Source organism: Parasteatoda tepidariorum, chromosome 6 (assembly GCF_982258835.1).
Source record: "Parasteatoda tepidariorum strain Cologne lab strain chromosome 6, Ptep-v5.0, whole genome shotgun sequence".
NCBI lineage: Eukaryota > Metazoa > Arthropoda > Arachnida > Araneae > Theridiidae > Parasteatoda > Parasteatoda tepidariorum.
In genome coordinates this window covers 26,159,058-26,176,162 of record NC_141760.1, presented here as the reverse complement: position 1 = coordinate 26,176,162, position 17,105 = coordinate 26,159,058, and the positions used below count along the sequence as shown (strand labels likewise).

The 17,105-nt window shown below is 27.1% G+C and overlaps 1 protein-coding gene across 1 annotated transcript in view; it reads left to right on the top strand.

The window, feature by feature from the left end:
• Window positions 1-17,105, top strand: part of LOC107450170 (NACHT and WD repeat domain-containing protein 2-like) — a 147,872-nt gene that overhangs the window by 79,956 nt on the left and 50,811 nt on the right. Inside the window, exons 4-8 of the mRNA XM_071178889.2 lie at window positions 1,514-1,713; window positions 5,400-5,620; window positions 8,745-8,828; window positions 13,743-13,893; window positions 14,642-14,813. Of these exons, the coding sequence (XP_071034990.2) occupies window positions 1,514-1,713; window positions 5,400-5,620; window positions 8,745-8,828; window positions 13,743-13,893; window positions 14,642-14,813 (828 nt within the window). The remainder of the gene's footprint in view (window positions 1-1,513; window positions 1,714-5,399; window positions 5,621-8,744; window positions 8,829-13,742; window positions 13,894-14,641; window positions 14,814-17,105) is intronic.

The following is a 17,105-nucleotide window of genomic DNA, read 5'->3' as shown; positions in this document are numbered from 1 at the left end:
CAAACTCTTCTCTAAATGATATGTCCCAATGAATGACTAAGTAACCAGAAACCAATGCATGTATAACAGAACATAGACTTAAAATATTAAATATGTCTCAGAATTTCAGATAGGAAAGAAATTTTAATGGTGTAAAATCGTTGTAACATAAATGTAACATGCGCACAGAAAAAAAACATCTTTGGAAATTAAAAAACGTATGGTAATGTTAGTCCTGGTAAAGAAATCCTGAACCTGTCTTATAAGGCTAAAATGTACCATATTTAAACCATTCATTATATAATTTTATAAAAATTATTTTATTGGTTTATTGAAATTACATACATTTGCTGACTTGTGTGCTCAATATAGGCTTATAAGTCATTGTCAAATAGAAAATACAGATAGAACATTATAATATTTTTCATAATAATTATTTTATAATAAATTTTTATGTGCTTTTTCTATACATATGGTAACGGCTAACCGGAAAATCTGGGTTTCAAAATTATAGTTTTTATTTCTTGGTAAGAAATGCAAAACTTTAAAGTAAATTTAATATAACAAATGGGCTTAACGTCACGCCCTACGGAATCATAATAAAATTAACCAAATTTTATCACATATTATAAAACAATATTTTCGCGTTAATTTTACCAAAATCATAAGAAAAGCCTTCGGTAAAGATTTCCGAGCGTTTTGATGACCAAGAAAGGTCGTAAATTTTACCTTATTTTGGTAGTTTTGAAAATCCTTTTTTCTCAGTTTGTGCATACTGCCAATATTTTACGTTGTCTTTAAACAGCAAAAATCTCCGGATAAATTACAGTAAAAAGTACCCCTATTTAGAGTGCCGGTATTTGCTTTCCGTAAAATTATACGGAACAAAAAATTTGATGTACCATAATTTTTATACTGTAATATTAAGCGAAAAATCCCTGAATCACTTAATTAAATAAATATTACTGTAAAAATTAAGGTATAAAAATTTTAACAAAAAAGGATTTTACGGTAAAATAGGCTACGGAAAATGAGATCCAATAAGATATCAGCACTTTTTTACCGTAATTTTATCCGGACTTTTTTGTGGGTCATTCTCAGATACAATTTTCGAGTTCATAAAATTTGTACTATGTTTTTGGCTCATACAATGTCAATAAATTCAGATTGTGTAAGATGTAACATTCTGTAAACAAATCTATAAACTAATACACAATATTTTAAATATTTCCCTCATATGTATTACGATGGACTTTACCTTTATTTACATAGTGTTTTTATCAAACATTTAATTACCTTTCTTAATTCATTATTTTGACACTGCAAATTAGTTTCTCTGTTAAAATTTATAGTTTTCTTAATACTTATAAAAAGTATATCAGGCTATAGAACAATAGTTATATAGTATATATATATATATAGTATATAATATTATATTATATAGTATATAATATTATATTATATAGTATATAATACTTATATAGTAATGCCTACTTATTTATACTTATAAATGTTATATTTTGAAAATTGACAGTGTCTGATTGGAAACAAGTACAAACCATGTCCACTTCCAAGATGTATAGAAGCAACAGAATTTAATCCTATTTATGACAAAGCTCATGAAGCAGGATTAGACGTCAGTCTTTTAAATCAATGGTATACTCTAAACTCAAATATGGTGCCTCCAACATACGTAGTCAAATCTTTAAATCAAAAACTGAAGTGTTCATTTAGGTAAGTATCATCCATTTCCATTTTTGGTTTAGTTTTAGAGCTGTTTGTTCCAGAACATAGTTCGAAATACGTGTTTAAGTATATTTTTCAACAAATCAGTAGTGGTCAAAAATACGGTATGGTTTATTCCTATTTATGACAAAGCTCACGAAGCAGGATTAAACGTCAGTCTCTTAAAACAATGGTATACTCTTAACTCAAATATGGTGCCTCCAACATACGTAGTCAAATCTTTAAATCAAAAACTGAAGTGTTCATTTAGGTAAGTATCATCCATTTCCATTTTTGGTTCAGTTTTAACGCTGTTTGTTCTAGAACATAGTTCGAAATACGTGTTTAAGTATATTTGTCAACAAATCAGTACTGGTCAAAAAACGTAGCTGTAGCACTCAAAAAACGATTATATAGTCGCCTGGAACACAGCCTCAATTAAATTTTGATCATTGTAGCTAATCGGAAAGTAGTAAAAACTTTTTTATGGAGATAAATTTAGTTTTTGATGTCATTTGAACTACAACTTCAATTAAATTTTAATCATCACAACTTTGCCCAAAAATTGCAAAAACTCTTCTGGTAATAAATTTAATTAAGTATCACCATGCGAATCACAGCTTACTGTAAAATTGTTTTATGATAGCTTGTCGGAAAGTGGTAATTTTTTTATGATAACTTTAAATTTGTATAGTCATTCGAAACTCAATTTCGAATAAAACATGATCATTATAACGAGTCGAAATATGGTGAACACTTTTGCGGTGATAAATGTAGTTTTGTATTGTCATTTGAAACACAACTTCAACTAAATTTTCATCATCATAAATAGTCGGTAAAAAAAATAATCGGTAGTAAAATAGCAAAATAGTGGCGATAAATATATTTTGGTAGTGACATACGGAACATTTAAATTTTTTTTCATTATTATTAATAAGATAGATGTAAGAACTTTTTTTTGAATAAATTTAATATGGATGTAGGATGGTGATAAATTTTACTGTTAGTGGTCATGAAACAATTGGAATACACTTTGTCCTCCGGTAAAATTGCTCTAGTTGAAATCCAAGCACTTTACTGTTCTGGAAACAATCGAAATTTGAATTTGCTACAAATTCTGTTTGTATCGATTAGAAAACGATTAAAACCAGTTGAATTCAAAACATTCTCTAGTCTCACAATAGTAGAAATTTCGACACTGAATTTAGTTCTTCATAAATTTACACCATGCCGAGTTAAATAAAAACCTTGCAATAATAGTAGTGCGATTGTTTCTTGATTTTAAATACTTATTTAAAGCTTACTACAATTCAAACTTCTAAATTATGATTTTGAATGCATAAAATATATAACTGTTAAGGCAGTTTCAGCAGTTTTCTTTTCAAACACAGTTCTATATCAAAATGCTTCGCAAAATATTTTTAAGAAGTGAATTATTCTTTCATTACAGATAAAACAATTATTTTTATTTTATTTGGAAATTTTTCTATCCATGATTGTCTTAACATATTTAATATAAAAAAGCGTAACCATCGATTTGCTTAACTGATAAATTGGTTATTTAGATAGTATGGTTTTTCATACAGGATTTTAAAGGTTTCGTAATAGTTGGTCAGTTTTAGGAGAACAAAGTCAAATTTCTCTGCATTATAATCTGTAACGGGTTGCAATTAAAAAGCATATTGATGAGGCAAGACTTCAAAACTCAATCATTAATTTAAATTATTTTACTTCGGATATCAAATTGAGAATATGTATTTTGCTTTTTAAATACTGTAAGAACGCATTCAAAATGAATGCTGAAAAAGTATTATAACCTGTAAAATAACTGAAAGAATTGAATCTACATTTTATTTTTAAGCCATATTTTTAACTAGATTATTATTTCAAAAATAAACAAATAAATGAAAAGAACACGATTTCTTTTGCTTGCTACATTTCAGCATTAAGAGAAATCGTACAAATGAAAATTGTTGTTTGCTATTTCTATTTCTAATCTTGTAAACACTTCATAAAAAGAAATATTTTTTTTATCGGACGCTTTTTTTTCATCTTTTTTAGCTTCCTCAATACATTTTTGGAACTTCTTTAAGAAAAATAATTGGATCTTAAAAACTTTTGGTTTTGTGATTTCTTTGAAGTTTCTGCTCAATTGTTCAAATGTTAGAAAAAGAATTTCAACAATATTTTTCTGTAGTTAACATTTTCTCGATTTGTAGACATAAAAATGTCTTATAGCTTCAAACTAAAGTTCAACGGTGAAAGAAACGATCTATTTCAAAATAAATACTTGGATTTTACCTATCTGAAAATTTTAAGTATTTAATGAAGTGTGCTTAAAAATAACTTTCCAAAACAATTATCAACAAAACGTGTGTTTAAAAATATACAAATTGCAAAAAAGTTTCTCAAATTGAATTCAAGTTTTGTTCACAATTACAATAAATCTTTTAATCCCATTTACTTAATAAAGTTAATTAAACTGTATTATACTGATTGTTGAAAAAAGTGTTTAGAAAATGACTCTTTTTGATACATTCTAAGAAAAAACTCTTCCTGTTTAAGCTATTAATAACAAAAATTAATTTTTTTTAGGCTATGTCTTTTTTAACCTAAAAAATAATAGTCTAGCACAGTTTTCCACTACAGTCATTTTTATTGGCCGAAAAAATCACACTGATTTTCATATTTTTTTTTAGTTGCAGCATGAAATTATTAAAAGGCGTAAAGGTACTGTTTTCCAATAAAAATTTTATTTAATTTAAGGCCTTTGTCTGTACTGCTATTATTACGCTTTTAATTTTGATTGTTTTCTGAAAAGTTTAAAATTAATAGAATTGTTTCTTTTATTATAACTTATTTCTACGTCACTTTTAAAGATAAAGTTATTTAAATCGGTGTCTAATTATTATTAACCGTCTTACAACTATTCATTTTTATGAAAATACATTAATATATTATTATGAATTACAGTTAAAGAGATTCGTTAAATGATTTAGAATTTAACGATCATCTTCATGCACTAAGGGATGTATGCAAAAATTGCATTTATTATAACAGCCTGTTTGGAAAGAGAAAATATTTAATAACGGTTGTAAATTCACCAAATTCATTATAATAATAAATTTCTTTAAAATTTTAAACTTTATTTTGAAGAATAATTACTTAAAAAAATTAATGTTCACTATTAGATTTTAATTGGAAAATGGGAAAATTAATATGGGAAATATTCGAATGGGGGAAAAGGGGGTACTCATGCTCAACTATATAGAATTCTTTTTATTAGAAATATTTTAAGTAAATAATCTCAATTTTCGTTTAAATAAAAGCCACAACATCAAACAACAATTACAGAGAGGCAATCATCGGGGTTGGTGAGCTGCATCGAACAGGAAAGTGAACAGGCTTAGCTCCTGCTTATAATATAAAGCTGCAATAATTGTATCGTTTCTAAATCTAAAATGTTCATTGTTTTTGTGATAAATAATCATGTTTAAGGAGAAATAAACAATAAATAACGACAAGTAATTTCGTGGGTTGGTGAACGGTGCAAAAAGGGGGCGGATCCTCCAAGAATTTCTAGAAATACAGAAATTAATTCTTGAAAATGATGCTTGAAGCCCAAGCAGTTTAACTTGGCATGTTCTTTGCTGTTGTTTAAGCTGAAATATGTGTTTCTTTTATGAATGTCTTAGGAAGGAAATGAATACAGGACAAAAAAGTTTGCTCACAATTATACCGGATGAAAGGAGATCTTCTGAAACAATAAGAGCAGAATTTGAAATTCAGGCTCAAGAATTAGTTGAAGAAGAGGAACAAGTATTTAAAATTCTGCAGTACGGTGCTCGCCAAGCTTATCAAGAAGGCCTCATCAATCAAAACAAAGAAGCTCATCAAAGAAAATACTTTATGTCAGGTATATGAGCTGTGATTAATTAGCGAATTCAATACTATTCCCAAATACAATTCCCAAACTATAAACTCTGGTTAGTTTTGAAATATATATATATATATATATATATATATATATATATATATATATATATATATATATATATATATATATATATATATATATATATATATATATATATATATATATATATATATATATATATATTTATATATATATATATATATATATATATATATATATATATATATATATATATATATATATATATATATATATATATATATATTTTTATATATATATATATATATATATATATATATATATATATATATATATATATATATATATATATATATATATATATATATATATATATATATATATATATATATATATATATATATATATATATATATATATATATATATATATATATATATATATATATATATATATATATATATATATAGTGATATTAAATGTATTTTAATTTTTTAAACATCACCGTGATTAAAAATACTCTTAATTTATTTCAGTAAATTACATATTTTCAAAGCAGAGGTTTTTCCCTATTGATAATTTTTTCCCGTCAACTGTTTATATTGACTAAATCGGTCCTCTCTATTTTTCTATATGCTACGTCCTAACATTAAAACTACAAGTTTATTTTCTAAACATGTTTGTATTTAGTGCATTTTTTTAACCTTATATTTTACTGCCAGCACAAAGCTACCACTAGATCCCTTAGATAAATTTCTTCATTCTTATTTTCTTGAATCGAATTGTCATTGTAATTACCCTTAGTTACTTTATAATACCTAAATTGGTTATTATAATTGTGTTTTTTTTTTACTCGTTCAATTGTAATCAATTGTACTGTAAATTGTTTTTCAACGTTACTTTACGCTTATAATTATCTTTGTTGGAACAAATCTCTTTTCTTTTTGGCTCAACTGAAGTACTATATCTACTTTTGACATGATAATTGTTGTTTAACTATTTTATTGTACCTAATCCACCGTTTGTATTATGAACTTCCTTATTGTACTTAAAACGTTTTATTTCTAAGTTAATATATTCTACTAATTCTACATCGTTCGGGAAAATCCCCTCAGTCTAGTTTGCACGAGTTGTTATGCTGCTAGTTGTTTTTTAAACATATTTGTTTGTACTTAATGCATTGTTCTTACTTTAATTTACTACCCAGCATGAAGCTATCTTTACATTATTCGGATAAATTTCTTCATTCTTATTTTTTTGAATTAAAGTGTCATAGTGATTGCTCTATATTTACTTAATAGTATCTAAATCACCGTTTTATTTGGACTAGTTTAATTGTAGAAAACACGCTTTGTTTCTACGTTATTTTGCTTCACTAATACTACTTTGTGCGGACACATCTCTTCATTGTGATTTGCAAGGACTGAAGTACCACGATATTTGTGCTTTTAAACACTTTATTGTATCTAATTGGCCGTCTGTTATATGAACTTGTATAATTATACATTATACGTTTTATTTCTACGTTATTTTGCAACCAGAACTAAGCTAACTCTACTTTGTTTGGATAAGTTTTTCGATTTTTATTATTTCAAATTGCAGTAACTTCGTACTTGGCTCTTAGATAATTATTATTGCCTAAACAACCGTTTGATTTATTACGTTTTTCGATTGAACTTAATACATTACTTGTACATTATTTTACTACCTGCACAAAGTTATCTCTATTTTGTTTGGAAAAATGTCTTCTTTTTGACTGCATGTATTTAAATAAATAATTATGCCCAAATGTTATGATCCGAATAAGACACGCTAAATAAACCCCTACTAAAACTAGTAATATCTTATATTTAATTTCCTAAGCTTTAATCAAACACTTCACTAAATAAAAGGATTTCTCGAAATTGGGCAAAAAATGGCAATATAGTTGAATCTAAAAGCCTAACTTATTAAGAATTGAAACAGTACCGGTAAGATTCGACGGTATACAGGTTCCAGGCAAGATTCAAACAAAGGCCCAGTGGAATCGTAGTAGGATGCTCTATGCACTATAGTTGTACACCCAATAAACAAGCTTTATATAGAGACCTCAGCAACGTTACACTCACACCAACATTAAACTTCGTGCCCATGTCCCTACAGCGACATTTATCGGTTAACGGTTAAGGTTGAAAGATAGGAGACAGATAAAGAAAAGAGAAAAAATAGCAAATAGCAACAAAAAACGAAACCAAAAAAAAAAAAAAAAAAAAATACAAAATTTCAAAAATAAAGCGCAAAAACTGAAAAAATAAAATGATTTTTCTATTAGTTAGGGCATTTTGATTATGAAGTATCCAGGGTTTATTGGTCGAGTTTAGAAATGATTGGGGCTTACCATTGCATAATTTTGTCATTTTTTTTGAAAATTACTTCAGGATTTTCTCGTATCCTTCCAGAAAAACAATCAGGTTGGTCATCTTCTGTTTCAACTTAAGATTCTTATAGATAGATCTCTTAGAAGGTATGAGGAATTCTAGCTTTGGTTGTTTAAAGTGGTAGAATGTTGTTAGTGGACATTGTAATCCATAATACTACACTGCGCCAACTCCTCCACTGGCACACATTTTGTCAGTATCTAGACAGACGCGTTTGCCGCAATGCTACGAGACATATATTCAGTTTGGTTAAAGGTTTTCAATATGTAGCAAAATAAGCAGAAAAGGAAATTAAAATTGCTAGACTTTTAACTAAGCTATTGTGAACATGTTTCGAAATTATAACCCATAGAACCACTGATATTGGATATTAGTATGTCATTGCGGTGATCACTGTATAAAGCTTCCTAACCATCTGGGATACATAACTATGGTGGTTAAACCATCCTATCATCATTCCGGAGCTCTTTGATTCGAATCCGGTCGGCAGCCGATTAACATCTCAAATCTCTTCCTCCACATTACTTTTAAGGCTATGCATTTTGATAAAAAATGAGTACTTATTGTTTTAACTTTGAATATAATGAGCTTTCAAATTCAACTATTATTTGTTTCTGAGATAATTTGATGCAATTTTGCTCAATTTTGAGAAACCCTTATGTACAATGAAATGACTGTAACAATAGAAACTACTCATTTTGTTCTAGGTGTATACAACCAGCTAGACTTTGCCCTAGGCCTGTCTACAAATGCTCAACAAAGAATGATCTGTGTGATAAGGCAAATAGATGGTAATTTATGACATAATTTTTCTTCTACTTTGTAAACTATTCAAAATTTTATGTTTATCATTATTCTAATTTAAGCAAAACGTGTAAAAGATTTAAATGTGTCCTTTAAGTATTTATTTGAGAAGTTGAGAAGTCAAAATTCAATTAACAATATTTTAACACAAAAATGTCGAGAAAATTACTGATTTGCAAATCAAAGTTTTATCCTAAAGGCCAATTTTGACGTTCAAATGTACAATAAAATTTGTAGAACACTATCACTGGAGAGTAACTGTCTGCAAATGTAAAGCAAATATTTAAACGCACTTTCGAAATCCGCTATTTCCCAGTAGTGCTCATAAAATACAGCAAGGCATCTTAAGCTATAATTTAATTGCGTAAATTTTCAACTTGCCTCTCAGAAAATTAAACGTCCTATAATTTAAATGATTTCGAGACTGATTATAATTTAGTTTCGATTGGTGGTCTAAGTATGCCTCTGTACAGAAATCGAAATTAAAATTTACTCTGGTGTCGATTTCTGTGTTAAAATTAAATTCTTCAGCAAACTCAGATTCGCAGACGATGAAATATTTACACTTCATTTGAAATGAGTCTCACTTAATTTTAATTTTCACTCAACGATTTTCTACCACCAATAAATTGATTTGAGTACTGGAAAGCAATAAACATCACTTGAACGGGTCATTAAACGTATGGATTATACTAATCTTTAAATTATCGTAAATAACTTGAAAAAAGATAAATGTGTTTTATTAGATCTTTTATTGCTAAACTTACATTCGATAAAAAGAGTATGTACTTTACTATCTTAATTCAGTTTAAATATTTTTTTTAAAAGAAAGAGAACTTCGTTTTGAAAAAGCAAATCGTAATCTTCTATTAACAGATATTTTTTTGCTTCCAATGACGATTAAAGCTAATTGGAATCAATTATTATCGTATTAGAATAATTTTCCGATATATTTATTCATTTAAAAGGCTTAAGAGATATTTTTTTAACCCAAAAATAACACACATCTAAATTAAACCTTACTTACATCCTAGTATGCTTTTTTTTAATTTATTCGATAGTCATTCATTTTTTCCCACGTTTTCATAAACGATTAATAATTGCTGCAATAAAATTAAATTGTTGAATTAAATTTTAATTAAAAATTTAATTCAGCAAGTTTGAACCAAATACATAAAACACCATTTGGCATCACTTCAAGTCAGTGTTTCCCAAACTTATGACTTTTGTGTACCCTTTCTAAATTTTTCGTAACGCTGTGTACCACTAATAAAAAAATGAATGTATTTTTTACTGTAAAAAAATTGCACAGAAGTTAAAGATCACAACTGGCTGTTGCCACCACTACTGTTAACTAATAACTGTTAACTTTGCAAAAAATAGCCAATAGAAAAATACATAATCGTAAATTTTCATGGCTAGATTTGTTTTTAAATAAAAAGTTTGAAATTTTCGTTTTTCGCAAGATATTTCGCATAAGAACGCGTACCCCAGGGTGCGTATCGTTTTTAAACAGTGCTTTAAGGTGCTTATTTTCGATTTTCGTTTTTTAAAAGCCCTTAAGGGTGTTTTTTTCATTGAGCGTTTTTAAAAGGTGCTTAATTTTCGCTTTTTCAAAATGAGATTTTTCCCTTACTATGTCGATTTTCGTTTCAAATTATGCAAAGAGACACAGTTTATATTGTTCTACTCAACGTTTTCACAATAAATTCAAACCCAATCTATTTCGGCTTATTGTCAGTCCGTAGCGTATGAAAACGCCATTCGTTTTACACGATTCAAAATTTCATAACTTTTGACAATTATCAAAAACAATGACGGTTAAAATAAGATAAAACCGTCAAAAAAAAGGTGCTTAAAAAGTGCTTAATTTTTGTTGAATAATTTGGCTACGCACCCTGGTACCCCCGTTAACCAGTTCCCGTACCCCTGGGGGTACGCCTACCACACTTTGGGAAACACTGCTTTAAGTAATCAATCTTTAAGGTAACATCCACAAATTCGTTGTGCGAAAAAATTATTTTCTCAATTTACGAATAGTACTTTCAGATATTTTTGATTCATTTACATCCTACGGTCTTTCCTTCGTTCAAAAAACTGTTAATATTTTACCAGTTTTATCTCAGATATAAAAATTTTAATTTTTAGTTAATTTTCACTTCATGAAATATGATTTATTACTTTAGAAATAAATAAGATTACTTTAGAAATAAAAAATATCTAAATAAGAAATAAAAATATTAAGCGGAAAAAATGCATGCAAGTTTTTATTCTCACTGTACTTTTGTGTCTAATTTGATATTTGAGATTTAAAGGTCAAATTTGAAAGTAAAACTTCAGTAAAATTAAAGTCCTTTCTTTGAATAATTTTTTAATAATCTGAATATTTTTCTTGTTTTTTTCTGTTTTCACTCGTTTCCCTGGTGAGTGCTGATTGAAAGTTTCTCAACAACTGGTTTAAACAAAGATTGTAAAAAATTCAGGATAAAATTATGGCGTAAAGTACCGTCATTTTAGTACATCTTCCGTTAAATCCAATTTACCGTAAAATATTATACCGTAACTTTTAAAGCAATATTTTTTTATTAGAATGATTCAATGATTTTACAGTAATTATTTCTGTAAAAAATACGGTATATTATAATTTGTGTCATGTTCAGCAAAAATTGATATTACCGTGATAAGTACCGGCACACTGAGTGCCGGTTTTTTTAACCGTAATTTGATCCGGAATTCTTCATTGTATAACATATTATTGGTGAAGTAAAAGGAGTATTCTGTTTGAGACGATGATGAAGGTTTACTTATGGTTACTTAAATATTTTAAAAGAAAATAAAACAATATTTTAACTTAGTACCCAGCGTTTTAAAAAAAATTCAAAATCAATATAATATATATTGTAACTCACCGCTTTCACGTCATACACATTTATAAGACGTTATAAAATATTTTCTGTTTTTGATGGGAAGTCGCATTATTTTATCCAGAAGTTGTTAGGTAAAATAATGTTCAAAATAAAGCTTTAACATTTCACAATTCTCCCCTAAAGTACTATAATTTAGATGAATATTTTATGAAATAGGAAATAAATAACAAGTGCATAGATCGTAAGTTTGATATATTTCACTGTTCGGATTCTCCAGAGTGCTGTAATAACCAGCTTTTTCTTAGAAAGTTTAATGTTATTTGGATTCAGGTCTACTCACTACTTTAAAAATCAAGTGGATTTATAGTTATAGTTTCAGAGTAAATTAACTTCAAACGCGTAATTTATTTTCGTTCATATCAAGAATAAATCGTCAAAACTTACGTAAAAGATGATATAAACTTCGAAAATAGGAAATATTGCAAAGAGTGATAGTCTTAAAACACTGTAGTTAAAAGGTAAATTTATGCAATAATTATTATTAGAATGTTTATATTGACTACGAAAAATTCATGGAAATTAACTTATTTACACTGCATTCTAATAATCTTTTCGTTGAATTTAAATTAAATATTATCAAGATTAAATGAAAAGTCATATTATCTAATAAAATGGGAAGTATTGTATTAATTGTAAAAAACAGTACCCTTGAAAAACACTCTAGTTAAAAGAGAAAATTATACAATAGGGGAGAGTGGGGTCAATTGTAACATTTTTTACTTAACTATTTTTAACTAACAAAAAATCCAATATATGATTAGTATTAATTGACAGACGAATAAAGTAGACTATCCTCTACTAGAAAAAAAAACCTTATTTTAAATGTTATTATATTAGTTATTAACAATTTTTGACAGTCGTGCACTTGTTACGATTGTCCCCACTTACGGCGTCAGTTGTAACAGTTCATAAATTCAACTAAAACATAGTTAATTATACATATTATCATAGTTATGATATATTTTTTTATTGATCAAAATAGTAGTGATATTTTAGGAGCAAAAATGATAATGAGCAGAGACCTAAAGGGTTAAACTTTTAACTTTAAGGGGTTAAAAATTTTAATTTATGCTGTGAAAGGCGACAAATAAAATAATGCAACATAATATAAATGATATAGGAAACTATTGGTGGTTCTTAAAGAGTTAAGTAATGGTTTGTAAACATAAGATTATTTATTTTCAGCAATGGTCCCTTTACTTATTGTTACAATCGTCCCCAAGACGCCATTTCAGCTTCATTTGTTAAAAACAATGCTAGTTAATTAACAAAACTAATCTTTTTTTTTAAATGTTAATTAAGGTGTCAACTTACATATTCGGTTAATAATTTTTATTTGTTTAAACAAAATTACTTTGTTACAATATAATATTCTAATACCAAAAAAAGTACTTACGTAGCGTGAAAATATCGTTTGTGATGTAACTCTTTCAAAAGTACATAAAAATGGTTGCCAGCAGGGGTGTACATGTAGATTTATTAAATACACCTTGTGCGCCATCTTGGAACCAAATCTGGAACCCGGCACTCGAAATTTTTGCTCTGTTACAATCGTACCTTGTTGCAATTGACCCCACTCTCCCCTACTATACTTTTTATTATAATGTTAATATTAATTATGAAAACTTAGTGGAAACTAAATTATTTACATTGCATTATTAATTAATTTTTCTCTGAATGCAAATTAAGTATTATATAGTGTCCAAACGTGATGATAATTACAGAAAAATTGCAACGAAAAACATTATAAATTAATAGTAAAAAATAACAATATCAATATCATAGCATAAAAAAGTAAGAGTTAGAAAAACAAAACAGTAGTCAGGAAATGGAAAGAAGCAAATGTAATTGTAATATCTCAAAATCTTTAAATAAGAAGAAGACAATAGTGTATTACTTAATAATTACTTACTGTGACTATTACTTAATAATATGAAGAGTTTTTCCAACCTTATAACTCCTTTTTCTATTTAGGTCTGGTAACAAATGATTCCGCAATCTCTCAATACGTAGATGTATCTTCACATGAGAACTTCACAATTGATGAAGAATCTGCTTCGGGAGTTCAGAATTTAATTGATGATGTCATATTCTATGTCAATCGCAAAAATATTCACTATTTCAAGTAAGATTTTCCAAAAAGAATTCGTCCACATTTTCAGTCCAAAATTGTCTAAATAACACTAGGGAACAAATATTTCGTTGCATTAACAAAAATACTTGAACTTGCCTGATTCAAGTGTGGTAGTTTCAAATCTGAAATTAGTTTTACTCCTAAAACTACAGTTTTTGCTTTTCCAAATTTCAGCCTACTTTTTGTCGAAATGTACAAGTTTAAAAACGTTATGTATTACAAGGGATGATGTAAATGTAAATTTCTAGGGAAGTTAGGGCACATCATCAGAATTATAATTGTATGGGAACCCATGTCCGGAAATGTCGTCGTACGCAATTGAGGGTATATGTTCAAAAGTACACGAAGAAATAATTCATAAGAGGGAAGTGCCTCCAGTGGTGTATGTCACTTCCGAGAATGTGACTCTAATTTAATCCTGAAATTCCTAACCCCCCTATAAATTTCTCATAACATTTACGCAATCCCATGTCATAAATATAACGTTTTTAAACTTGTACAGTACAAAAAATATACTGAAAATGATATTTAAAAACTATAGCTTGCAGAGAGAAACCGATTCCAGCTTTGGAATCAATGACTTGAAAATATCCAAGATAAAAAATTTCGTTAAAAAATGTAATGCAACGGAAAACATTGATAAAAAATATTTTTCAGTGTAATTTAAGGTAAATAATACATGAAAGTGAATATTTAGCACGATGTATCTAATTTAATGAAACACCTTTAAAATTTTTAGCGTACAATGGAAAGAAGGTGGTTTGGATACGAGTTATAGAGAGCACAAATATTATTTGGAAAAATTCGGTAACTCCATCTTCACCAGCATAAAAACATTAGTAGATGAAGACATAGCTGCCACAACACCGGATTGGCAAAATCTTCCTCCAAGAATTCGGAAACCAATTCAAGTAAATATTAAATTTCAAATGTTTAAAAAAATAAATCTTTAATAAAATAAATTTTTATTAAAAATAATGTCTACACAAAAATGTATTATAAGAAAGGATTAAAAACATATAATACTGCTTAATAAAAAAAAAGTTAAACGATTATTAAAAAACTATTTAACTAAATTAAATAAACGCTGAACTAATATTAATTTTACTCATAAACGTAACTTTTAGAGTAGGTAATTTTTGCTTCATTGAATAAATAATGAAGTTAACTAAATTCCGAAGTTAAGTTAATTCAAACTAACAATTTGATTTTTTGGAGAGAATATAGAGTGCAAAACAAGTTCCTGTAAAATTACTGTATTACATGGTGAAGACACATCTGCTAAAAAAAAAATCATAATTCTAGTATTAAAAATTGAAACATACTATATTTCAAGCCATTCATTAGGAAAAAATGCTCCGTTATACGGTAACGGATTTTTGTAATTTCTGGGTTTTAAAGTTACACTTCTTATTACCACACATTTAGTTAAAAAATACGAAACTGAAAAGTAAACTAAAGCGAATAAACGTTTTTATGCCCTACTCTAAGATATAATTATAAAATTACTAAATTTTATCTCATTTACTAATTTTTACCACATATTATAAAACATTGTTTTATAGTTAATTTCATCAAAATCATCACCAAAGCGCTTCTGTAGAAATTACCGGTCTGGTGCTTCCAGAGAGCCAGAAAAACACAATTAATTTTACTATATTAATTATTTAGGTAGTTTTTACTATACTTTTTTTTCTCAGTGAATAAATACTACTTAATATCACCAAAATAAAATAAACTGAAAAAAATTAACATTTTGTCTAAATCTCTATTTAAGTTTCTGTTTGCTTAAATGCATTTCTTTTCCTTAGAAAAAAAGCATCAATTTTTAAAATATTTTTTTAAAATTCCAATCGGTTTTTAAATAATCACTCCCAATTACTTTTAATTAGTTCTAATAGTATTTTTTAAATAATAAGAACATTAAATATTGCGTTCACGTTAACTATTGCGTTTTGATTAAAATGATTAAAAAATGGAAAGCTATGATAAAAAAATGTATCGTCAAACTACATTCTATAAAATACTAGTTTATTATCAAACTTTTTATTTATTTTTTTTATCTTTTATAAGAGTATTTTTAAGGCATTTCATTAATCCCCTTTTTCATCAGTTTTGTTATTTGTTAATTCATTTGTATGAAAATTCCCTGATTAAAGTATTTTTCTCCTTTCTCCCTCATTCTATTTTTTTTTATTTAAGATCAGTTTTTATTTTATTTTCATGCTTAGAATCATTAATAGTAATCGTTTCCCTGGTACTCCCCAACTTGAATAAAATAATAATATATAATAACTTTCGCTAAAGTAACAAAGATTTATAAAAAACTGCAAAAATATCCTTTTCCTTTCTTCCTAAACTAAATAATATTTATTCATGCTTCAGATTGTCTATTACAAAATAATTTGAATCTAAAATAAAAAAATGGCAGTTATATGTACCTTAATTTTGGAAGTATCTAAGAGTAGAAAAGCATAAAAAGTTTTTCACTAAGTACCTTCCTAAAAATAACAGATAGATCTGTTTTTTTTCTCCAGACATTAAAAAAAGAAGACAAATTATTGTTTTTCGAGAGTAAAGACTATAAACATATTGCAGAAAAATGATCTAGTATATCGTCGCATATTTCAAAGAAGAAAAAACACATAAAAGAAAAAATACGTAAAGGAAAAAGAGATAAAAGCATTAGTTTGTAAGGAAATAGTCACGGTTGGAACTCCCTAATGAAGATAGTTTTCATATTATTTTTTTAGTTTCAATAACGGATTAAACTACCAAAACTACATCAGTAAACGTAAGTATTTGATTTGTTCCATGTTAGGAGATAATATAATGTATTATTAAAAAATAAAAAGTTTTTTTAATTATTTATTTATGGCAAAAACTTAATTTTTCTCATTTCATTTCTTTTCGTCAGATAAAAGTAATGCAAAAAAGTTAAATAGATCGAATTTTTAAAGAGAATAAAAAATACTTAAATTTAAAATACATGAGTTTATCTAATAGCTTTTATCCACCAAAAAAATTTGAATTTTCCCTTAGCTTTAGTTTGTGATGCTTAGCTCTGTGCTACCATTAAAATAATCTTCCTAGTCTTTGAAATTTTTTCCTTCGGTACTTATTCGCCTGCTAAATGCAAGACTTTGTAAAGTTTCGCTAGCAAAGCATCAGGAATATTCCATAAATTCATTAACTATTAATTT